The 25,528-nt window shown below is 39.0% G+C and overlaps 1 protein-coding gene across 2 annotated transcripts in view; it reads right to left on the bottom strand.

The window, feature by feature from the left end:
* kdr (kinase insert domain receptor (a type III receptor tyrosine kinase)) overlaps window positions 1-23,171 on the bottom strand; it is a 75,390-nt gene extending 52,219 nt beyond the window's left edge. The window contains exons 1-7 of one of the 2 annotated variants that reach the window (XM_020528870.2): window positions 22,852-23,171; window positions 16,643-16,724; window positions 14,961-15,166; window positions 12,805-12,929; window positions 7,127-7,295; window positions 3,240-3,379; window positions 791-959 (exon numbers count right to left, since the gene is read on the bottom strand). In XM_020528870.2, the coding sequence (XP_020384459.1) occupies window positions 791-959; window positions 3,240-3,379; window positions 7,127-7,295; window positions 12,805-12,929; window positions 14,961-15,166; window positions 16,643-16,724; window positions 22,852-22,915 (955 nt within the window). In that variant the 5' untranslated portion in view covers window positions 22,916-23,171. Of the gene's footprint in view, window positions 1-790; window positions 960-3,239; window positions 3,380-7,126; window positions 7,296-12,804; window positions 12,930-14,174; window positions 14,219-14,960; window positions 15,167-16,642; window positions 16,725-22,851 lie in introns of those variants that run through there. The other variant, XM_048600179.1, reaches the window with a different exon arrangement.
* Between the last annotated feature and the right edge of the window lie 2,357 nt (window positions 23,172-25,528).

Below are 25,528 nucleotides of genomic sequence, written 5' to 3'. Positions count from 1 at the left end.
CTTAGTGATAAGGAAGTGCCCTTAGCTCCGGCACTGGTCAGGCAACACAACCATTGGAACTCCCTCTCATAGTTTCAGAGTGCACTATCTATCTTTATGACTATACTGTCTCCTAACACTGTCATTGATTAGCATGGTGCCATAATCAGCTTGCTCATTCAGCCTGCAATCCTTGTCCTTATCAATAAAAATAGTAATTATCTTGTTGTTGTTCATCAAAGTCAAGAGCAGATGCTAAGGGGCATGAGGTCAGGCCTTTAGATTACTGGTCCAGTGACATAGCCACTGTGCTTCTAATCCCTATGACACTCAGAATGGCTAGTGAAGAAATTGGGAAAAGATTATTGTATGGCTGCATTATAAAGCAGTGTTTATATTTACTATTGGGTTCAGGTTGTGTGAGCTTTATATTGTATCTGTCTATGCTGTAATTAAGCTACTAATGCTTACGGATGTTAATGGAGTAACTGAACTTGGCAAGTATTTCATTCTCCATCATGAACACAAAATTACAAGGCATTTGCCATAAATCTTTGAACAAAAAATCTTAATCCACTTTATTTAAATTCAGTTGATAGACCCAGTCTATTTCTATCAACATGTGAACAAATTGGCTTCTGAAATGACAATTATATTTTTCACACTTTAGCTGACAAGTTGATTCGGTGTTGAGAATTATATCTGCCTTTCTCTTCTTTAAGATTGTTAATGATAGTTCTAAAATGTTTTACAGCATTCCCTCTTGATTTACTTTCATGGATTTCACAGCACATCAAACTGAAGATCTCACCATAGATGATGACATCAGTGCTGTTCTCCTTTGTCATCATTCCACTGGAGGCACTGCAAAAATATGTTCCTTCATCTCCTTTTGTCACATTGTCTATAATCAGAATGTTTGAGAGTTCCAGCCCTTTGGGTTGTTCTTGTTTCATTGTTTTGAAGACTAGGTGTGGATTCTGTTGAAATTAAGAAAAAAGATAGAAGCAATATAAAGCATCCAGCAAAATGTATTTCAAAACCTGCTGAATATATTCTGAAGTAAATTCCATTGTGGCTATGCAGGCCCCCTAAATAACAAAAATGCTGCTTATGTGACATACTAGAATTTAAACTGCATTAGTTACATTGCATTAGTAAAATGCTGAGAAATTTCTGCTTCATCAAAGATGCTTTGCGTTGAACGTTAAGTTGAAGGGCTATCTATTCATTATGTGGTCTGGTGTTAAAATGGTCTCAATAAAAAAATCAGGTATTTTGAATCAACCTGTTCAGACACATTATTACACACCTCTAGGGTTGGTGGGCTTTGCACACAGACTTTCTGACCCAGAGGAAAGGACACACTAGCATTGTGCCACAAGAGTCCTTTGATCTCCTGGTATCCTGGCCAATATCCCTCCCTCCATGAAAACAGGTTAACTGAATTGTTGTTTATGAAATTTATTTATGTGTACGCTGATATTGTATTCATAACAAGTGGTTATACTTCAGAAGTAATACAATGTATGAAGCATTCTTTTAGGGCCTGAGAACATACATCATGCTATTTGAATGCAAATTCTTTCTACATTGAGAATATAATACTGAGATCTGTCCATATGGGTTCTGTATATTGGAGTATATCAAAATTAATTGAATGAAATATTTATGATAGCAATGAGAATAATAAAAATTGCTAGCTGCAGACTCTCTGACTAACACCTTGAAATTGCAAGTAATATTCAAGGCAAGATTTTCTTTCGGAGGCTATTAGGTATAATGTTTATTGGAAAAGAGAGAATGTGGTTCAGGAAAATGACATGGGTCATTTGTACTGGTCAAACTCACCTTCAAGTTATTGATAGAAAAATTGTTACTAATATAGAAATGTCTGTGTGGTAACTCATATATTAACAGAAGGAGTAACTTTGGGTGATGATGTACAAGGTATTAAATTAGCCACCCATTATTCATGGTGTTCCAATGAGATAGACAGGATGAAAGTTTGGAAAGGTATATATGATCTATTTTACCCAATTACCCAAGTTACACTGACCCACAGGAAAACAGTGAATGGGAAAATTCATTCCATCACATTCTTTTTTGGCCCATGACCCTATTTCAATGGTTCTGTCTAATATCATCAGGAAATTTTCCTGAGGTAATCAAGTAAAAGCTTATGTTTATCATGATCAATGTGTCAAATTTTGATGGAACTGAAGACCATTGGTTCAACTTTCAATCGTATGTTCAGGCCTTAAAGAATTTTTCCAACAAGATTTTTGAAAGAGCAAGTACAGTAACAGCAACAGGGCATCAGGACGAGACAAATAGGGGTATCTCCATCAATAATGAAATTGAATGATTCAGAAATAATCAAATTCAAAGCCAAACTAAGTAGAGAAAGGAAATAAAGAAACAGCACAAGTTAGAATGAATGAAGTGTGAAGAAAAAGACAGAAAATGTTAGAGAAAAGTTAAAATGCAGTTTGATATTATTTTCAAACCTCGTAAAACAAATTATAACCTGAGGAAGTTGGATTTAACATTCATAATTGTTTACCTTCTGGATAAGTATTGTTAATTGGTAATCATTAACAGTGATCACATTGCTTAAAAGGATATTTATACTATTGAATACTTTGCAACAAGGTTAAAGAGCAGTCAAAGTTTAAATACACCAACTTTCTGAAAAGACTACAATGCTACATTAGCTCAAGCTATACCTACTCCTAAAACACAAATCAGTTCTCAAACATATTTTTCACCTCTAGTTGAAGGAGTTAATCAATACAGCTGCAATTAATTTTGCTGGAGGTTTGTTTCATTTTTCCAATAAAAATTCAAGGACATTCTATAACTAAAATGTATTGTCATTCTAATTTTCCCACAACAATGTAACCTAAAGAGTTTTGGAAATTTCCACCACTAAGTGTGCAACACAAGAAGTATTCACAAATACATTAACAATCTTATTTCATTTGAGATTTGCATATAATTTGCTTTTTACAATATTTTGTTTCACGCCTACACCTAGACATACCTCCAATTAATACAGAAATATTGTGTACATTTGTCTACCAAGAACTTACTACCTCCAACCCAAATTACTTGTCTTCACACCCCTTTCCTATTGAAGCATGAAGTATTAAAGACAGAATTCAAACTTTTTCTCTTCCCTATGGATTTGTTCTATGGTGATGTTTAGATTTTTTTTCCTTAACTAAGCAAAGCTTCAAGACTTTCATTTGTTATACCTTCAATCCAGGATACTTCCAATTAAAGATCAGCCGAACATTGAGTTCAGTTTTGGCACTACAGTTGAGTATCAAACGTTCCCCCACTGCTAACTCCACTTGTGACCGAGGGTTTAGTGTAAGCTCCTGAATCTTGGTTCCTGCAGGGTGGATACATTACACAATTATTCATATACAATGGCACAAATATAGCAGAAATCAGTTCTCAGCCTTGAGACGTTGTTGCAAGGTGAAGATGATACTACAAATTGTACAAATGTTTTACCTTTGTGCACTCTGTGCAAATAAGAATACGTCTGTTTATAAAAAGCTCATTTACAATTGCACTGCACAAATGTGTGGAGGAAATTTCCCTGTATTGGCAAATACCATTTAAATCCCTTACCATGTCAGTGTATTCAACATAGATCTAAAATTCAGTATTTTTTGCGACACAAAAATTGCATGAAATGAGTGTTTTTTTTAAATTTCCTTTGTTAACTGTGCTTAGAATGTATCTGCATTTGTGCTTTTGTATGTCATTGCATTGCAAGGCATTTAATTCAGGTGCTGCATTTTGGAAAGAAAAATCAGGGCAGGACTTATATGCTTAATGGTAAGATCCTGGGGAGTGTTGCTGAACAAAGGGACCTTGGAGTGCAGGTTCATAGTTCCTTGAAAGTAGAGTCGCAAGTATGCAGGATAGTGAAGAAGGCAGTTGGGATGCTTGCCTTTATTGGGTAGTGCATTGAGAATAGGATTAGGGAGGTCATGTTGCAGCTGTACAGGACATTAGTTAGGCCAGTTTTGGAATACTGTGTACAATTCTGGTCACCCTGCTATAGGAAGGATGTTGTGAAACTTGAAAGGGTTCAGAAAATATTAACAAGGATGTTGGCAGGGTTGGAGGGTTTGAGCTATAGGGAGAGACTGAATAAGCTGGGGCTATTTTCCCTGGAGTGTTAAAGGCTGAGGGATGACCTTATAGAGGTTTATAAAATCATGAGGGGCATGGATTGGGTAAATAGACAAGGTCTTTTCCCTGGGGTGGGGGAGTCCAAAACTAGAGGGCATAGTTTAAGGTGGGAGGGGAAAGGTTTAAAAGGGACCTAAGGGGCAACTTTTTCATGCAGAGGGTGGTGCATGTATGGAGTGAGCTGTCAGAGGAGATGGTGGAGGCTAGTACAACATTTAAAAGGCATCTGGACAGGTACATGAACAGGAAGAGTTTAGAGGGATACAGAACAAATGCTGGCAATTGGGACTGTATCTGTTTCGGGAATCTGGTCAGCATTGACGAGTTGGACCGAAGGGTCTGTTTCCGTGCTGTACATCTCTATGGCTCTATGACTCTGTGTGTCTGATTTAATTCAAGGTTTAAACAATAATTGCAGTTTTGATCTTGAACTACATGGATAGTTCATCACACAAATATAACTAGCACATGCAAACTACAATCATGTAAGTCAAAATCAAAGATGTAGAACTTTTTTTTTTTACTTTGATCTCCATACAGTCCCTGGCATAGAGTTATTTAGAAATTACAACAAGAACACTTGGTCTAATCACTCACTGTCAATAGTTATTCTTTACATGATCAGCTGCCTAGTCAGTTCCCATAGCCATACATGCTCTCCTTCAATGACTTAACTGGCACATTCTTAAATGATGACATTGGGCAATATTTAATGGCAGTGTTAGCTGAACAGCTAAAATGAGTTCTTCACTGCCTCCTTTTGGGAAGGTTCACCAAATTCAGTGATGATTAGGCACTTAGCCAGGCTACAGCAAGTCTTTCCTGAGATCAAGCACCTTGCATGCAGCCAGAAATCATCAGCTTTGCATTTCTCAACAGCAGCAGCAATAGTTACTGCTGGCAAAGCACCCATCTGAGATTCAAGATCATCAATGGTCCCTGCTATAGGTAAGTGATGGTGGCATGGGAAGTGCAGACTAGACAGTGTGACGAAAAGGTGGGGTTTCAGCAGTAAAGGCAGGAGCTTGGTTCTCAGTATGCTCCCCCTTCCTGAAAATGGGTCCCTCAATCAGGCACTGCCACTGAGTAAATTATATTACACTATGGGCACTCATTTCTTACCTAAGGGCATCATTTGGCAATGGGACGGGTGCCTTCTTGGTGTGGACTTAAATCAGGGGAAGGAATGAGAAGATGACAGGGCCCCTACATGCCACCCATCCAATGAGCCAAACCTTCGATCATCAAATTCATCTTGGGTAGAACATTACATCTGCCCACAGTGTGTGATTCAGTCATTTTTTTCATCTTTCCCAAATGCCTATTTCTTTGAGTATTGAGGGCATTAGTTAAACACACTAATATTAAATTTCTCTCGTGTCAGTAGTGTGGGTCCCAGTGTACTTTTGGAAATCATCTTCAAAAATGGGTTTCAGCTCCTTTGTGATGGGATGCAAAAGCACGATATAATATATCTCTAGCTGTTGGCCTCAGAGAGACAATCGTTGAGATTACTCAGATAATCAATTCTTACTAACAGACATACCGGTGTTTTACAATGCAACCCTGCAAATGAAGTTTTATTCGCAAAAAAAAAGAAAATCAAAAGAAAGCTAAATTCATAAGTGTACAGAAATAGTTTTTACAGCGATATTGACATTCTAACCTTGTTGTTCAGATGACTATCTGTGGCATAGAGAAATGTGCTAACAACAAGAGATATACCTTCGAAAATAAGAGAAACTCTTGGATATAGCATCAACCAATTACAAGATCAATCTCCCATGTCAAAAGTGTTTGAAATGGATTTAATCCTATGAAGTATTAACTGTGTAAAAGCAATCAAATTATTGACCGCAGGACGCTAGGTTTCCTGTTGATAAAACCGGAGACACAGTAATATAAACAATCTTCCAACCTGAATCTCTAGCCTAGCAGGCAATAAACATAAAATGACATCCTACTGTCTGTAGCTATGTCCAGGATTATCAGCCAGTAGAGCAGTCCCACTGTGAGAAGTAGTTTAAATTGGCCAGTTCCGATTATCTGTTATCTCAGTTTACAGATTGACTGTATTATTTTTAAAACAAGATACATGCAGGCCATGGTACAGATGTTTCAGGTTACACACTGATAAACATCCATATTATTTTCATGCAGGAACTATTTAAACAACTGCATTGGAATGTCTTCCCTAGTCACTGAATTGTGCTTCTGTGTTATGTTATGGTTAAACCTACTTATGTAGAAATAACAGAAAGAAATTACACTAATTTTCATGTCTTTGCCACACCAGTTGCACTTTGAAATGTAGCAAATTCGGGATCTTAAAAGTGTGACTGGGTGAATGTTGATTCCCACCTGCTCCCATTTTCAGATAGATCTTAGCTAGAAGGTTAAAACTTTCTTCAGGAATAGACAAGGTTAGATGATTTAACCTTTTTTTTGTCATCGCTGTTTGATAGATTACCACCAACTCCAGGCCCAATTTGCCAAATATTGATGGTAGGAATTACTAGCTAACTATTTTGAGTACACAGTGAACAAATTCTTAGCTTCAATCAGTGGATTCTGAATGCTGGTTTCAGTTATTTTTTAAATGTCAGTAGCTTGTGAATTTTGAGTTTTAAAGGCTTCCTCCATTATTACCAGTTACATTACAGATGCTGGAAGCTTTTGATTACTTCTCAGAAACTGGTTTCTTCTTACCACTCCCAATACATCGAACTCTCTACTTTGTTGGAACAGGATTTGAAACTCAGCAGCCATCATGAAATCTGGACAAAAATTGGCTTGGGTTCCATAAAGCCTCTGGGTAGGCAAGAAGGAGTCCCAACCCCTGTATATATCTTTCAATGTCCAACCGCTGGTCTGTATCAGAAGTTAACTTAAGTTTAGCCACTTCAGTAAAAATGTACAAAATGCATCTTACCTAAAACTACCACCACATACATGTTGGAACTGTAGACTCTTCCATTCATTGTTGTTTCACACGTGACCATTCCTACATCTCTGATCTTGTGACTCAAAATAGTGAAACCTTTCTGATTGTCCCAGAAAGTTGTCATTCCATCAGCAGCAATGTATTTTTCTGGATATTTCTGTTCAAAAATTAAATAGGAATTATTTTGCCAACTAAAAACGCAATATGAAAATCTAAATGCCAACTGTTGTTAACGTTATATACAATGATTCACAAATATAGAGATATAACTGGACAGAAGGTGGGAATTCGGTTTTAGAGTCTATGCTGGATTTCTATAGAGCAATTCAGTCAGTCTCACTGGCCTGCTCTGTCTGTACAAACCTGTAAGTCAATTTTCCTCAAATGCCCTCCAAGTTTCTTCTAAAGCTGTTGATCGTATCTATTCCATCACCCTCATGAGCAGTGAGTATCTCATCATTAACACACGCAGTGTGAATAAGTTTCTCCTCATATAACCCCTGCATCTCTCAACCAATACATGAAATCTTAGTGCCCTCATCCTTGTATTATCTGCAAATGAGAACAGCTTTTCTTTCTTTACCTTATTGAAACCAAAACACATTAATCAAATGACCCTTCAATCACCTTAGCTCCAAGGAGAACAATTTCAGTTTCTCTGGCCTAACCTTTTAGCTAAAAATCCTCATTGCTGAAACCAGTCCAGTAAATCCCTATTACAGCCTTTCAAGGGTTTTCACATCCTTCCTAAATTATGGTGATCAGCCATGGACACAATACAATAGTTAGGGCCTAATGCAGTGGTCCTGGAACTGACCCCTGGGGAATTCCACGATTCTACTTCAGGTTGCAAAATGACCAGTGGCTATGACCCAGCATTTTGTATCCTTAAGCCAATATTTTATGCAAGTTGACATTCCCGGAACTTCCAGGATACAATTTTCTCATTTTCAGTGAAACTGCCTTGTCAAGTGAGATTTATGGTGACCAGTTCACCATCGCTTGGAATGAATTTTCTCAGGCAATCCTCCACACTTCAGCTCAATAATTATGTAACTAGTGTCTTCAGTGCCTTTCCCAGGGAACCATGTGCTTCACAGAGAGGGATCTTGGGATGTTGGTGCATTGGCTGGTCCAGAGAAGGGCCGCCCCTCTTCCTGTGGACTCACACACAAGGCCACAGCAGTAAACCCAGTCAGCTTTGTCCGAAATTATGTCCCAGGCCAGTGCTGTGTCCTGTGATAAGGCAGTGTCCAGAAATGCAGGAAAAAGCTCAATGATCTTCTGCACTCCAAAGCAATAAGTCTCTTCTCTGCTTCCTCACATCCATAGGGCTATAGCTCCTCAGTCTAATATCACCAGTGGCACACCGACTGATGTAACTGTAGTTCCCAGAACTAATTACAATTGACCTGCAGATTGACTATACCTCAGTCCCTGAAGGGTGAGGACACAGTCCTACAAGAACCCAGGCATCCAAGTGCCTGAATGATCATGACCCAATCTTCATTGACTGGAAATGAATCAGCCCCTCAACTGACCGTATTTCTCTTGGTCCCACTAAGGACTGCTCCAGTTTGACAATCACACATAGCCATTTGTTTGAAGCATATTCAGCTTGTCTGCCACGTAATCTGCCAGCACATGCTGCAGGTGTAATGTTGATGTGGCATGATGGCTCACATCAACATGTCCACCTCCTTTTAACTGTTTAGGGCTCCCACCATGACAGGCTGCCTCTTCCTAAGTGCTCAAAAAATAATACAAGCCACAGAGATTGGCCACCTGTAACTGAGCACTAAATACCCTGTGAACTAAGAAAGCAATGGGACACACACAGAAGCTGTTAGCACTTAAGTAAGTCTGCGCTGAAGTTAGTATGACAGTGCTAAGAAAGCAAGCTAAAAGCCTTAAGATACATCCTGTGTAGATGCATGATGTGTATGTTGGGCCTGTACACAAAGTGATCTGGCAGAAACACGCAACCCTAGATATCCCTGAGCACTCAAGTGCTGAAAGTCTGAAGTACTTTGTGATTTGACCTGACAGCAGACCTGATAATATGGCAAGACTGGTGGTTTGCCAATGCTGACCTGCATGGATGAAATGTCAAGTAGGATGTTGGCCATAGAGCGTAAAGGAATATTGTAGTGACAGATCCATTGAATGATGACTGGGACAAGCATTTGGAGAGCTGCAGCCACTGGTCACTCATTCTGACTTGCATATCAGCAATTTCTACCGCCTAGATTTTCGGGGAACAAGGGGCTAATTGCAATTGGATCTTTAATCAGATGCAGATGTATTGAAATAAGGTAGTCATTGCCAAACGGTGAGATTCTAAAGTTGCTGGTCAAGGCTGAGGGAAAAATTATGAAAGTTTTTCTCATCATTGAGATTCTGAGGTTTTCTTCTTTTTCCTCCTTTCTCACTGTTGCTTACACTATAACAGGGAGAGGAAAATTTGACCCTCAGGTTTGTCAACAGACTCTTACGTGGTACTTTGGCAAATGCTTTCTTAGAGCACATTAGAAAACATTTTTGGCTATCCATGAATCGACCTTGTCTATGCAACATCAGAAAGTTAATTTGATAAATCAAATACAATCTGCTTTTAACAAATCCATGCTGGATCTTGATATTTAACTCAATCCTTTGCAAGTGCTTCTTCATTTTTTCCCAAAACTTTAACCATCACTAATGTTAAACTGACTGGTCTTTGTAGATATAAGCAATGTCTTACACACTTTCCTCTAAGGGGGTATTATATTGGCCATTTTCCAATATTCTGGTATGTTGCATATATCAAGGAAGATTATGACGTGCCCTTCTAATATCTCCACCCTTAACAAACTGGATGCAAGCCATTGGACTTATCCACTTTGAGCTTGTCTTATCCACTTTAGGCATATCCAATCATTCTAGTACACCCTGCTTATCAATATGCATGCCATCCTTTTACTCGGTCATCTCAGCTTCCACCAATAGTTTGTCGATGTCTTCCTGCTTAGCAAACATCATAAGAAGGTACTCTTCAGATGTTCTACCCTTTTAAGTACTGTAAACCTCTTCTGAATCATAGAGTCCCTGCAGGGTTGAAGCAGGCTATTCAGCCTGTACTGACTGTCCAAAAAGCATCCCATCCAGACCCTATCCCTACATTTCCCATGGCTAACCTACATAGCCTGCACACTATGGGGCAATTTAGCACGGCCAATCCACCCTAACGTGCACATCTTTGGACTGTGGGAGGAAACCGGAGCACCTGGAGGAAATCCACGCAGACACAGGGAGAAATGCAAACTCCACACAGATAGACAGTCACCTGAGGGTGGAATTGAACCTGGGTCCCTGATGCCATGAGGCAGCAGTGCTAACCACTGATCCACCGTGCCAACATAAAGTCAGGTTACACAGCCCCTGATGGAGCACTAAACAACCTGTTCAGAGACGTTATAACATACTTCTGAAACAAGAGGGACTTGAATCCAGGCCTCCTGGCTCAGAGGTAGGGACATTACCACTACACCCCATACAAAACACAGTTAACCCCTTAATAACATTTTTGGACTATGAATCTAACTGTGAACATGCCAGAAATAATTATAGGTCGAGGGAAGCAGCCATCAGTTACACATCTTTGGGAAGGATGCTGTAAAACTTGAAAGGGTTCAGAAAAAATTTACAAGGATGTTGTCAGGGTTGGAGGTTTTGAGCTAAATGGGAGAGGCTGAATAGGCTGGGGCTATTGTCCCTGGAGCGTTTGGAGGCTGAGGAGTGACCTTACAGAGATTTATAAAATAATGAGGGGCATGGATAGGATAAATAGACAGGATCTTTTCCCCGGGTGGGGGAGTCCAAAACTAGACAGCATAGGTTTAAGGTGAGAGGGGAAAGATTTAAAAGGGACCTGAGGGGCAACCTTTTCATGCAGAGGGTGGTGCGTGGATGGAATCAACTGCCAGAAGAAGTGGTAGCGGCTGGTACAATTACAACATTTAAAAAGCGTCTGGATGGGTATATGAATAGGAAGGGTTCAGAGGGAAATGGGCCAAATGCTGGCAAATGGGACCAGATTTATTTAGACTATCTGGTTGGCATGGATGAGTTACACTGAAGGTCCTGTGATGTACATTGTTATGACTCTATGAGTCTATTGTCATTGCTAGTAAAGTCCTTTTCAATTCTCACTGAGGCAGGGAGGCTTTTTCTTGTATTCTAAACAGCTGAGGGTTTAAATAGTTTCACAGTGTGACAGTTTGGCAGACCTTACCCACCCTCCCAAAGTGTTTACATCTAGCCTAGAAATTGTCGACTCCCTGAAGTCAAATAGCCCTGCTGAGTTCAGCTTTCCCTCATGTCAGTCACACAACTCCACTTTCTCCTGCCAGAAAAAAATGGGATCTATCCAAAATGGTCGTAAGGCTTCTGAATTTGATTCATCATATTCAAATGTCTTTGGAGCCTCCATCTGTCTGTACAAACATAGTCCTTCATGTTTTTACATGTAAGCATTCAAAGCCTGTCTTTATATTCCTTGTAGCTCTCTAGTCTGCTCCTATCTAATATGGTACTATATTCTTCACTAATACTGCCGAACACCAAGAGACATGGCCAATTCTCACTCGTCTCACTACACACAGACAACGAACAACACGAATTTGACTGGGACAACACATCCATAATCGCACAAGCCAAACAGAGACATGCCAGGGAATATTTGGAGGCCTGGTATTCCAACCAGAAATCCATCAACAATCAGATTGAATTAGACCCTGTGTACAAACCACTGAGAAATATAACCAGAAGTAATACCAACCACCCCAGCAAACCAAGGCGTATAAATAACAAGTGGGACAGACACTGACACTTCACCGGAGGCACACTGATGATGTTACCTACTGATGATGGATGACGAAACATTTGCAACCAAACCCACCGGCTCAGTGAGCATGTCTACAACCTCATCCATAACCTGAGCTACAAATCTTCTCGAAAACTGTGAACACTCACTGCTTTATGCATCTTATTCCTCTTTTCTCATTCTACATTCTGGTGCCCAGCCTTCTGCTAATTTAATTCAAATTCTCCACAAGCACATTATTGAACATTCCCATTAGGACATTGTTCCAGTCCTGTTGATATGCAAAGTTTCCCTTTTGAAAAAGTGCCTCCAGTCCAAGAACTGGTCTCAATGGTGCAAGAATCTGAAGGAATCACACCTACACCATGTGTCAAGTCATACACTGATCCTCCATATCTTCCTATTTCTACTCTCATTAGCATGTGAAAATAGGTGTAATCCACAGAATACTATATTTGAGATTCTATTTTTTAACTTATTTCTTATCTCTTGAAAGTCTGGTTTTAGCACTTCAATATTTGCTTTCTCTATATTGTTGTTTTGTAGTATAATAAATTTGTGGTATACTAAAATGGCAAACTTAACATTTTCATTTCAGGGAGGTCTCCATTATTCTATAATATCTGCAAACCAAAAAAAAGTTAAATTATTCTGAATGTGATCATGCTGCTAACAAAATTGCATTGAAATACACATTTGCATTTATATCTTGATTAACATGGTTGTTATAAGGTAAACTGTAACTTAGCATAACCTGGGGAAGTTATATGTTGCAGTCATGTAAATAAGCAGTTATATTTACCGTATGTAGGGTCACATTAAGATCCGGCATGGATACTTTGCATGGAATCACTATTGTCTTGGTTTCCATTATGTACAATGCTTCTGGGTTCCCAGGATAGGAATTCACAAAGGGAATTTGATTGTCTAAAATGCAAACGATATATCTGTTTAACCTCTTGAAGTGAAGTAATTTGTGATAACAGCAGATGATTCTAAAGCATATTATATGGTTGCAACAGATGTTGATAACTTCAGTTAAATCTTTGGGGTAAATAATTGCAGTACTTTAAGATTTTGGCTTATTTGGATGACTCATTTGAAGTAATGCATGTAGTTTCTATGAGTATGGGTTTATTCGGCTTAGTGACTGACACCAGGACTATATGGTAAGGACTACTGTTCTTTTATTCCTCTACTGGTATAGAGCTGGTTTCTAATTCTTAAGATTTGAGATTGCACACCAGCCTTCAAGAGTTTACCAACTTAAGGAAAATAATTGCCTCTTTCAAACTATTACATAAACAGCATTGTAAGGTAACAGCTCCAGATGTCACTGATCTTGGACAAGATCTTGCACCTTGCAAGGCTATTTGGGAAATCTCTGATATGGAGGTTGCCGAGGTTGCTGTTTAATAGTCAAATCTACTTTACTCCCATCAGGATTAGTTCTGGCAAATGAATACCCACTAAAGTCCAGGTCTAAGTCTTTGATTCCTTTCTTTTCCTTCAGTTGTATTTTTACTAACACAATTTTCATCGGAAGTAGCTATCAAATGAATTCCACCTAATCAAGCCACTTCTGAAAGTTAATGAGAGCAGTGAGGCAGTTTGGCATTCACATTTAACAAGTGTTTGCCTGTCTCCTTTCAATTTTGACAAATATTCATAATAAGTTATAAATGCACAAAAATGGCAGTTTGGGGGTAAAACGTTCCAAAAGCTGGTAAGGGACTGTGTATATCCCCACTCAATGAAAACAGACAAATTTACAAGTCTATGAGCCCCAAACACCAACAGCCAAACAGCATAAGCTCATTTTAAATCAATGAGTGCATTTCACTGCATTTCTGTAAAATTCAATGGGGCACTAAAACATTCTTGAGCCTAAGATCATGGAGAAATAGTTCAAAAATATGATGTTTATTCAAACAATCCTTTTCACAGCCCATCAGCTATCTTCCAGCTATTGGGTATGCAACTAAGGTACAAGCTAAACAATGTTTTCCCTCAAATTGTTTTTATTTACGATCGATATTTTCCTTGTTTATATAACCGGGATGGAATTACAGTACGGTTCATTTCAAATAAGCTATCTTACGAAACATTTTACTGAATGAGTTTCACCAGGAATTAATACCCTTAGGCTAACTAACTTTAAATCGAACATACCACATTCGTTCCCGTTCAATCTCTGCAACGTTCTTCAAAAAGTGTAATATTGTTAAGCATTATAAATGGCGGAGAATTGCAATCTTCTATTATTAAATTGCTGTTTGCGGATAATTCGCAATTGTTTAAAGACCACTTGCATAAATGCAGAGTCAAGGACACCAATCAGGAAACTGGTCTTTTTTTCATTTTAACTCCCTCTGATCGGTAAGACAGAAGGAAGTGCTGCAGGCAATCTGCGTTTAACCACATTGCTTTGGAAGTCGGAAAACAGGAACCCTATGGAGGTTAACCCCAGCATGTGGTGGGCTTTATTGTGGGTACACTGTTCCAGTTGAAGCAAAGGTGATCATTTGTACGGCGTCTGATAAGAATCTGTATGGGCTCCCACGAAAGAGGCATAGCCATGAGATCAAAAGGTAAAACAGACCAAATCCACATGCTTCAGGAAATGCAAGTTTAAACTGAAATGCTACCTACTGGAGAAAATGTAACCAATTGAAATTGTGTTCTGTTTGTGTTTATATCCATACGTTAAATTTGAATCGCTGCCACTCTCCCTTGTGCTATCACTTATAATGTTGTCTTTTTAAAAAAAAAACTGGTTGCATGTTTTTTCCCCTTCATTACTTGCCTTATTAAATTATAACTTTGGAATGTTCAGTTCATATTAAGTTGAAAGAAGTGACCTCCAGGGGAGTAATGACAAAGGTGGAACTGTGATTGAAACTGGAATTGCTTTTCAATGATTATACAAGGCAAAGGACAATTGAGAAGTTTTCATACCCTGAACAAAGACATAAATACTTGCAGCTTCTTGCACCGTAGAGTACTTGTAGAAACACCGATATGCTCCCGTATCGTTTGCGATGGTTTTTGTCAAAATGAGAGTTTTGCAAAACGAGGTACTGTTGGTGCAATCAGTCAGGGATATCCTGTGTTCCATGTTACTGTGATTTCTGGGCCATGACCATTCCAATGGTTCACGTCCTCTACAGCAAACATTTAGAAGCAACATGCCCTCAATTAGAAATGCGGAGCTGGTTAAAGTTAGTTTTCATTTTTTTTTTTGTTTACAATACAAAGAGGCGAAACGTTTAACGATTGTACAATTCGTCCCTATTACGTTTCCGAAAAGGAATACAGACCTGGATATAAATTACATGGTGTTTAAACAGATTTATTACACAATTATCGATTGGAGAGTGGATTGCAATAATCATTTAAAGTAGAAATAAAGAGAAAATATGTAGAATACGTTATAAAGGTCATAGTGAAATTATATCGTGAGTGTTTAAGCGCCATAATGAATAGAATGCTGCAATTTAGCTGTATTTTCACTAATGTTTCAAAATGAAAATTGCTGAGAGGAGCAACTGTAGAACATGCTTTACTCAGAGAGTAGTAAGGGCGTGGAATGCCCTGCCTGCAAAAATAGTAGACTCGCCCACTTTAAGGGCATTTAAATGGTCATTGGATAAACATATGGATGATAATGGAATAGTTTAGGTTAGATGGGCTTCAGATTGGTTTCACAGGTCGGCGCAACATCGAGGGCCGAAGGGCCTGTACTGCGCTGTAATGTTCTATGTTCTATGCCATCTAATATAATTACTTGTGCTGCGTAACGCTAAAACAGTGGCTCTCTTGAGGAGTCTTAGAATTGGAGTCTGCTATTGAATGACATTTGTTTCAGCTGCATCAACATAGGTTTAGTCAAACGAAATGAATTAGTTGAAGGCATTGGGAAGAGAATTCCAAGGGGAAAGACCATAGCAAATGGATATTTATCTAAACATTTGACTCAGTTCAAGAACAGTAGCAATTTTATTTCAGTTTTTTTATATACAAATTATCGGTTTCAAATTTAACGCTTCCAGTTAACACAGATTTTCAGATATTTTGGAAGTTTCCTGATGAGAATTCACAGACAAAAGGTATGAACTCAGAATGTTGTCCACATGTCATCTTTTGATGACAGAAATAAAATATGAACTGTGGACTGTAAATGATAATATCATACTTTCCTATTTCCCATTTCACTGCAACAAAAGATTAGCTGTGATTGTAAAGTTTCTACAGCAAATTTTATAGATCTTGCAGGCTCTTTCAAAGCTGTTCCTAACTAATACGTTTTAATGAAGGCAATTGTGAGTCATGGAGAAGTGTTTTAAAACATGATGAACTTAATGCTCATACAGTAACACAAGTGTTCACTTGTTTAACTTTCATTGTCCACATGTACACAAAGATAGTAGAATTTTATACAAATACATGAATGTATGTCATTGTAGTTAGGTAGGTCGGTAAACAGACAGACAGGAGAAATTATTGGAAAAGATATGCAGATATTTTCATACATTTACACGTACACATTTACAATCATACAACTTTAGCACATGGTTATGAGATGTGTGGCAAATCTTTTAAAAGTATTATTTCATGTGAAGTGCAGAACTTTCTCTTACCTGCAAGTAATTATTAAAGTGTCATTAGCATTAATTATATGTTCTTTATTCTGGATGCTAAGATGTGGGGAAGAATAGGAACCTGCAAATTAAAACATTTGGTTAATTTCAAAGTGAAACATCTTCAAAAACAAGTCAGACTATGCATAGTAGTTGATTATGTTAAAGTGAGGTTGAAGGCTGAAAAGTCCAATTCAAATGATAACAGAATTGTGACAAAATAAGTTGTCTGCTTTGTGACACTTGTTTGCCTTACCACCTCATTGTTATTAGCATTATTGAATGGTAATCTGTCCATGGATCAGCCATCAATTGACATCATATCATGCATGGTACACAAGGGTGTAGCCTGGGCTAGAAAATGTGCAAACACTGCTGTAGGGAGATAGGAAGGAAATTCTTCTGGGGAGTGACCAGGGACTATTTCCTGTGAGGAACCTTGTAAAGTTATACTTTAAAACATATATTTTCCTGTACTTGTGACTATGTCTTCTGTAATGTTTGAGGATTCAGCTGAAGATTGGAAATTGTGATAAAACAATGAGGATGAAGTAGTAATAGTTCAAAACATACCTGAATATTAAATAATTACATTGTTTTTGTTATTAGAAAGTTACAGTAAGTTTGCTGCATTAAGTTTTTATGATAAACCTTTCTATCTTGACATTCTATCACAAGTTCTTCATGAACATTGTAAATAGATATCTACATTCCATGCACAATGTTTGCTACAAATCTCATATTAATTTCACACGCAAGATCAAAAAAACACTATGTTCTTTTCAGAGGTATTAAGAACTGCAGATGCTGGAGTCAGAGATAACATAGTGTGGAGCTGGAGGAACACAGCAGGCCAGGCAGCATCAGAGGAGCAGGAAACTTGATGTTTCGGATCAGAACCCTTTTTCAGAAATTTGAATTTTCACTCTAGATTCAATGAATAAAGCCTGACTCTACAGGATTAGGTCTATATGTATGTAATGCCTAATTTAAAAATAAACATTTTCTATTTAACTCATGGAAAATACGATGACCTACTTGGTGAATGTTCTTTTAACAATATCTTAAATGTAGAAATAAATTAGAAGAGATTAACTTCATGACAAAATTTAATTCATTAATCGCCATGGCAAAAGAGAAGCTAAGTTTAAGAGAATGACACTTATGCAAAAGTTACCAGGTCTGCTTAAAAATGTATATTTTCAAACTACTCATTTGTTTATGTATTGACAAAATATTACAGCTTAAACATTCTTCATTAGGACAGTCGCATTATTGTGATAATAGGAGTAATACGCCCTGGGATGCTGCCAACACTTTTGATTTTCTGAGTTAAGCTTACTTTTCAATGTGGTGTTGTCAGTACCCCATACACAAAGCAAAGTGGCATATCAAATACTATCTAGAGTTTTAGCAAGATATCTTAAAGCAACTGCCAGAATGAAATGGCTGCATTAAGCCTGGGATGATGAACAACATTTTTCCAGAAAGGACTTTTAGTGTTCATGTTACACGAAGAGAAGGACAAGGGGACACCTTCTCTGAAGGCGAATACAATAATAGCTGGATTGAGGTAGCTCCAAGTGTGAATGTGTCTCAAAAGTAGCCAGATGCTTGGAGCAGGTGAGGAAGAAATTTGCTGCTTTTTGAAATATAACTGAGGTAAACATGTTTAGACATTGCCTAAATTTACAATGTTGCCCAACAAGGAATCTAAAAAGCATGTTATTGCATGTTTGGTCACATCACAGGGCAGGACTCCATGGTGAATTCACACACTTATTTCCCAAATGCCAGGCATGTGTATTTTTAGCATTGCACTTTATACTGCTGTTTCAGTCTGACCAATAAAATATCAAAAGAAACAATCACTTGGTATGTAACACCAGATATATAAGATGATGCCTGCTACTGACTGAGGAAACTTCATCATTTCTTCCTCTATTCCCTTGAAGATTAGGTTGCGTAGGACACACTACATTTGAATCATCTGCAACCACAAGGTTAACATGCTTTACATATTTCCTCTGATTCTTCTTTTCTCCTTTGGACTTAGGACAGGTTGTGAAGTAGAATATAAGAAGTTCTTAATTAGGCTGCATTCAAATATACAGCTATATATGGTTAACTGAGGCCAAATGAGGTACAGTTTTAAAAGGTAGCAATAGCAAAACCTTCAAATAAATGAATAGCTGTGTCAAAATACTGCAACGGCTTGACAGACACCTTTAAAGACTGGATTCAATTTGGTGATTATTCAACCAAAAGTCATCTATTTCTTGTTGGTGCTGAGGTGCAAAAGTTCTGCTCAGGACGAAAACTGTATTATAAAGTGAGGCACTTAACTTCTTTCTTATAGAACAAATAAGCAGCACGGGTCTGCTATGTGGTAGTGTAACTGATGATTTCCCATTCCATTACCCTATGGTATATATATCTGAAGAGAAACGGTTCAAACAGCCCCAGAAACTGATGATACAGTTAACCATTCTCTATGCATATGAGAACTTTAGTTACCAGCATTAACCTCATTAGTAAATATATTGTTTCCCCAAATTGTAATGAATCAATGTACATTAAGTTTTGATTTTCATCAGCTTTCAGTCTGATTTCTGCTAATCTAATAATTTTGGTTTTGATTATGCAATAAACTCTGTCTAAAATGACATTTAGAATTGTAATGGAAAGCTGAAAGGTGGCAAATATCACAATTTCATATGTGTCATGTATTTCGTTGTAATGAATTCATTAGCATTGATTATAACAAAGTTAAGCTAAACACAAATAGACCACCATGAGTTTGGTGGAGACAAAAGCCCTAGAACCAATAAAGAAGCAATTAGGATCTATGATTCTATAACTGTATGTGGAGGAATGTCATTTTATTCTGAGTAAATCAATCAGGATGGGCCCAATGGTATTCTTCCTCTTTAAGTATCTTGTGAGTTTGTGTGACACCTTTCACTGCCCCACAAAATACTTCAAGTTAATACATCAGAAAAATGAACGCAGATAAAACATGAAGCAATGACTGTAAAGTGCAAGCATTGTATATCGTCAAATAGCATTCAAAAGGATACGTTCGAACAATTATGTGAGCACTTTAACAATGGCAGGAATGTACAGATGGTACACGCAGAGCATTTTATTTTGTAGTTTAATAGCTCTTAAATAGTCTCTTCAAATCGCATGGTGTTGTTCTGCAGCCTGTATCAGAACAGGATGAGAGCAGTTGGTCAAACGTTAGCTAACTGACTGAAACTTCACAAACTCGGGGCGCATTTCCGATCTTCTGATGTTGCCCAATGTTAAGGACTTACAAAGGATGTGAACTTTTGGAATGACGTGGACAATCAGCAGATTTGCTCAGCCTGTGGGAATATCAAGGTTTTCTCTGAACAAATTTCTTTACATTGCAGCATCGACAAAATAAAAAAAAAACTTAAATAATAAGGGTCCATTACAAAGCGCTTCAAACACAAGAGCCTTCCTGCTCCTGTGATGCTGCTTGGCCTGCTGTGTTCATCCAGCTCTACACCTTGTTATCTCAGATTCTCCAGTATCTGCAGTTCCTACTATCTCTTGAGAAAATTGTGTATGGTTCATTTAATGGGCAAAATGGTACGTTATATCAAAGACTACATTTTTTAACTAAAGATTTCCTTCTGTCCAGCAACCAGATCACGGTTGTTATGACAATTGCTCACAGTGACACCACGAGATGTGAACGGTACAAATATTTTACTTTTATCCTGCTGTACAGGTATGCTGTATGCTGTCCGTCTATCTAATAAGGCTGCTGGAGGAGTGAGCAGGTCTGCTGGGTCCAAATGCTGAACTAAGTTCAGTTTAAAGTATGGAGAGATTCACCTCGTTAGAACGTCTGTTAGAGGGGACTTGCACTTATTGCCCAACAGATTTCCTCTGATCAGCAACTACTCCCACGTCTCCTGCCCGTCTGTCATGAGCTACTTCAGGGAAACAATCCGTGTTGACAGCAGACTTCAGTAATCCTATCCACCTTGCCCCCTTCCACCCCTCCCCACCACCCTCTCCCCCAACGCTCTAGCACCATTTACCCACCACTCACCTTTAATTAGCTACCAGGGAACTGCAGTGACTTTAAAACCTTGTAAAAATGAATAGCGGTAATCCGCCCCAGGTCACTTTTCAATTTCCTTTTCTAGGAATACATATGAAAAAGGGCAGTTTTAAATCGTTATTTTGTTTTCGTTCCTTTCCTTTCCTTTCACAGGCCAAATTAGGTGCATGAATTATGATTTCAAGCGAGAAATGCCGGATCCAGGTATATAAATTCGAGATATATTTGAACGGTTCGGAAGACTGGGAGTGATATTACTCAAGGGTCCGGGCTTTAAAGGTTGGATACCATACATAGTATGAGCAGTGGGTTTGCTCCCAACAAGAGTGACTTGTGTTTAGGTAGGAGTGCGATCGGGACCCGACTATGCTGCAGATAGCAGAATAAATAGGAGCAGGAGTCGGCCATTCAGCCCCTCAAGCCTGTCCCCTCCACTGTATAAAATATCTGTCCCAGTTGTCAACTCCACTTTCGTGTCAGATTGTCATTGCCCTCAAATCCTCGACGTATTTCTCTTCTTTCTTTTTTATCTATCTATCTATCTATCTATCTATCTATCTATCTATCTATCTATCTATCTATCTATCTATCTAACCCCTCTTTATACCGATAAAGTTTCGGTTTGTTTTTCCTACTAAACGTTCTTCTCCAACATTTATAGGGATCTCGGAGAATGGCTACCATGAAACCTGCTACCCAGATGCTACCCAGATTGTGAAGAATATCCTGGAAGAGCGGTTGAACTTGACAGCGAGTTCCACCATTTGTTTCGAAAGCCGATGGGGCTGGGTACGAGTAAAAGATGGGCCTTCGGTCACCTGTTGTTCCTTTTTACCTCCCAGAAATCTCCATCGCACTTTCCCCGGCCGCTGGGCCCATCTCCACTTTCCCAGCAGCTTATTGAGCGGTGTTAAAGCTGAGCTCCTAAGGGAAGCGGCTTTCGCCCTGACTGATTTCAGTTCACAGTACTGTTCCGCCCAGTTTTCACCAGGTTATGTTCTTGGGGTAAATCATTTCACAGTGGACCACCTATAAAGGCCCATACCATAAACTGAACCAGCAGGCAGAGTATTTATTTTTAACATAAATGAACTGCCGAACTGCCGTTCAACTTTATCCACAAGCTTTCGGCTTCAATACTGCATGACAGTACAGTCAGCAGAAGAGGACACTCGGTGAAATATAAATGGGCAGTAACCCATTGTAAATCACAGATCATTACAAAGTTTCCACTGAAATTCACAGTTGTCCAACTATTAACTAATCTTTGTATTTCACCAAACGGGGAATTCAAAGCGAATCCCAAGCCATCACAAAGACACACCCGATTCCTGTCATTTGTTAGATCCTGAGAATCTGAGCCTAGGGTTTTAGTGGTGCAGTGTTAGTGTCCCTATCTCTGAACCAGGAGGCCTGGGTTCAAGTCCCACCTACTCCGAAAATATATGTAAGTGATAGCATCTCTTGAATGGGTTGTTTAAAAACATTTTTGTAACCTCACCCTAGGGCTCTTGTACTAGATAGTGTCCCTACCTCTGGACTAGGAGGCGCGGGTTTAAGTACCACCTGCTCCAGCGCTGTGTAACAGAATAATTAGAAAAGTCTAACCCTGAGCCTGCAGTGGGCTGTTAACTCGAACTAACCAGGGCACCGCAAGTGATTTGAAGCTCGATGTGTAAAGCTGCTTCATACAACGAGAAGGTTGAGTCTGCTTGGCTACTATTTGTTAGGGCTAACGTACCATTTATTTTTGTTCAATGAGATTTAATAAGTTATAGGTCGGATTCCCTGCTTCTGAATACAGTGGACGCCTCACATAGTCATTTTTAATAATCTCAAAAAAGCACCTTTTGCATTCGGTGTACCTTAGACTCCGTTAAGTTTCTAACGAAATGTAATAGCACATGGAGTTAAATTCCGATGGAATATGTAATAATTGCACAATGTTTTCAATAATTAGAAAACTACCTCAAATTTGCATTATAAAATGCTTGCATTTTCTACAACGATTCAAGTTGAATTGTGCTCTGAATTCTTCGATTTGAATTTCTTGACATTCAATCTTACACACAACATTGCCAGGTTAGTCTGCAAAGAGTCCTCTCACCCGTTGCATCAGGAAATCCCGTCCATAGCCACACCAACAGCGCGAAAACCCACTTCTTCCACATGTCACAGTGGGAATGCCGGAATCCAAATGAACGTGGTCTCCCGTTGCTGTGCCAATCTGCCTCCTTTGTCAATATTCGCTGCTTCTCACAGCGTTATTCTCTTGCTGTCGATCGGACCGCGGAACATATTAAAGTCACCTTTCAATGACTGGGGGTTAATAGGAATTCTGCAAAAGCCGCTCATGTGATAATCCAGGAGCTTTTCCTCTGATTTACTCCGCCCTGAAAAGGAAGCTGCTGTAATTTTGAGGTCAGTTCAATGTGTGTCAAGTGGACATGGCAATTTGTGGATTATATACGGGAGGAGGTGCCGAACCACGAAAGTTGATCCATTCGTCACGTGACGTGACGGCGCTGTTGCTCCTTAAACATCCCGAACAACCAGGAAAGTTATCACAAAATTGCAGTTCTTTTCGGGTGAAAACATGTTAGCACACATTGTTGAAAAAAAATTTGATTAGAACAGTTCTACAATACGAACCTATAATTTTCTACATGTTGCAATCGTATACCACCACGCCTCATTAATATTCTTTGGAAGCGAAAATAAATTTTATGGATTCCATTAAATTTTACAAAGCAGAAAAAAGGACAACGTGAAATATGCAGCTGAACCTATGTGTGTATTTGTTGTCATCTCTAAATGGTGTTTACAATTTTTCTTTTATTCATTCACGGGATGAGGATGTAGCCGGCCAGGCAGCATTTATTGCCCAGAGGGCAGTTAAGAATCAACCACATTGCTGTGAGTCTGAAGTTACACGTAGGCCAGACCAGGTAAGGGTGGCAGTTTCCTTCCCTAAAGGGCATTAGTGAACCAGATGGGTTTTTCCCCGACAATAGGCAATGGATTCATAGTCATCATGGGATTCTTCATTCCAGATATTTAGTGAATTCAAATTGCACCGTCTGTCCTGGCGGGATTCGAAAGAAGATCCTCAAAACATCACCTGGGTCTCTGGATTAACAGTCCAGCGATAATACCACTCGGCCATTACCTCCCCTTTTCGTCGGGAATCGAACAGTGAGATGGTTAAATAGTATTTAGCACTTCTGGGTACAAAAATAGCCATTACTGCCCAGTCATTTAATTTTCTAATTGAACGTATATGCACCACTTTCTTACACTAACCTATGAACAAGTGATGTCAGATCTGAGGGAGGGTCACTCGACCCGACACATTAACTGATTTCTCTCCACAGATACTGCCAGACCCGCTGAGCTTTTCCCAGCAATTTCTGTTTTTGTTTTAGATCTTTTTATTGTTGAGTTTCGAAGTGACGTTCCAGTCTAACAGAGCCTGACGGTCTTCACCAGTTTGTCATGGCCCTGTGTGAAATATGTTTGAGCAATCTCCGTCCAGATCCTGGAGGGGATGAAAGGACATCATGACAGTTCAGAGAAGCTACAGTGTCACAAACCGCAATACCAGTTCTGAAGAAGGGTCACTGGACCTGAAACTACTTTCTCTTCACAGATGCTGCCAGATCTGCTGAGTGTATCCAACAATTTCTTTTCGCCTTTCTCATTTCTAGCATCCGCAGTTCTTTGGAGATTTTGTTTTGACAGTGGCAGTGCTGGGGTGGAAGTTGTTTGAATTTGAGAGTAGGGTTAGCTCTGAATTTTTCTCGAGGTATTTAGATGTGCCGATGTGATGCCAAGGCTTTCAAGACAACGGGCCGAGTGCTGGAAAATGAGATTAGAACAATTCTGTGGGTGCTATTGGCAGGTGCAGACTGGATAGGCCTTAGGCCTATTTTCTGTATTGCAGATCACTATGACTATGCTACATCTGCTAATGAATTACTAATGAATTTAGCTGCATCAAATCGAAGTACTATCTTTACCAGAGGCACTTGAATATCAGGAGCATCAAATACATGAGATTAGACTCCACGTAATTTATTTTCAATACGTCAGTTATCTCCAGACAACACCTTTTTTTATTTAATTCCAAACAATAGCAATGTTTTACTTTAAATGCAAAAAGATTTATGCATGCCCGTGACTCAGCCTTGCTTTCCCATCATACTTTACAAAAACGTTGTCATGTTGGTGAGTTCACTTTCCTGCTGCCCTTCCTTTATGAATTATTGCATCTACGCCCGCTACAATTCATTATAATTGTACGTTTGCCAGCAAGGACACACTTAAAATCGTGTCTTTGCTCCCGATCCTCTGACCCGTGAGTCAAACGCGATGACTGCAATAAATCTACAGAGAGCAGAGCAAGGATATCATTTCAGATGCAACTCATAGAACAAAACTATCGGTCGTTCGGCAGAGTGGGCAGTGACTGGGCCTCATGAGGTGTAGTTTATGAGAAAAACGGAGAAAGGAGATCAGTGTGGCAGGAAAAGGCTGCAATGTTAGAGCAGTGCAGAAGTAGCGCGATGCTCATGTCAGTATGGATTTCGGATGCTTTAGCAGGATGTCTTCAACTCTACCACCATCTACACACCTCACAACACCCCCTCATTGCATTGGCGAGCAGTGGACACAAAAACCTGTTTAGAAAAAGAGCAATCTTTCGAGCTGCCACAGCAGTCTTGGCTAGAGATGTGGCTGACACCTGCAAGTCCCTACAACACTAGGCTCTCGATCTGAGTCAT

This window comes from Rhincodon typus, chromosome 1, assembly GCF_021869965.1.
Source record: "Rhincodon typus isolate 14 chromosome 1, sRhiTyp1.1, whole genome shotgun sequence".
Lineage (NCBI taxonomy): Eukaryota > Metazoa > Chordata > Chondrichthyes > Orectolobiformes > Rhincodontidae > Rhincodon > Rhincodon typus.
Note: the sequence above shows the minus strand (reverse complement) of the source record. Positions and strands in the feature narration are given on the sequence as shown.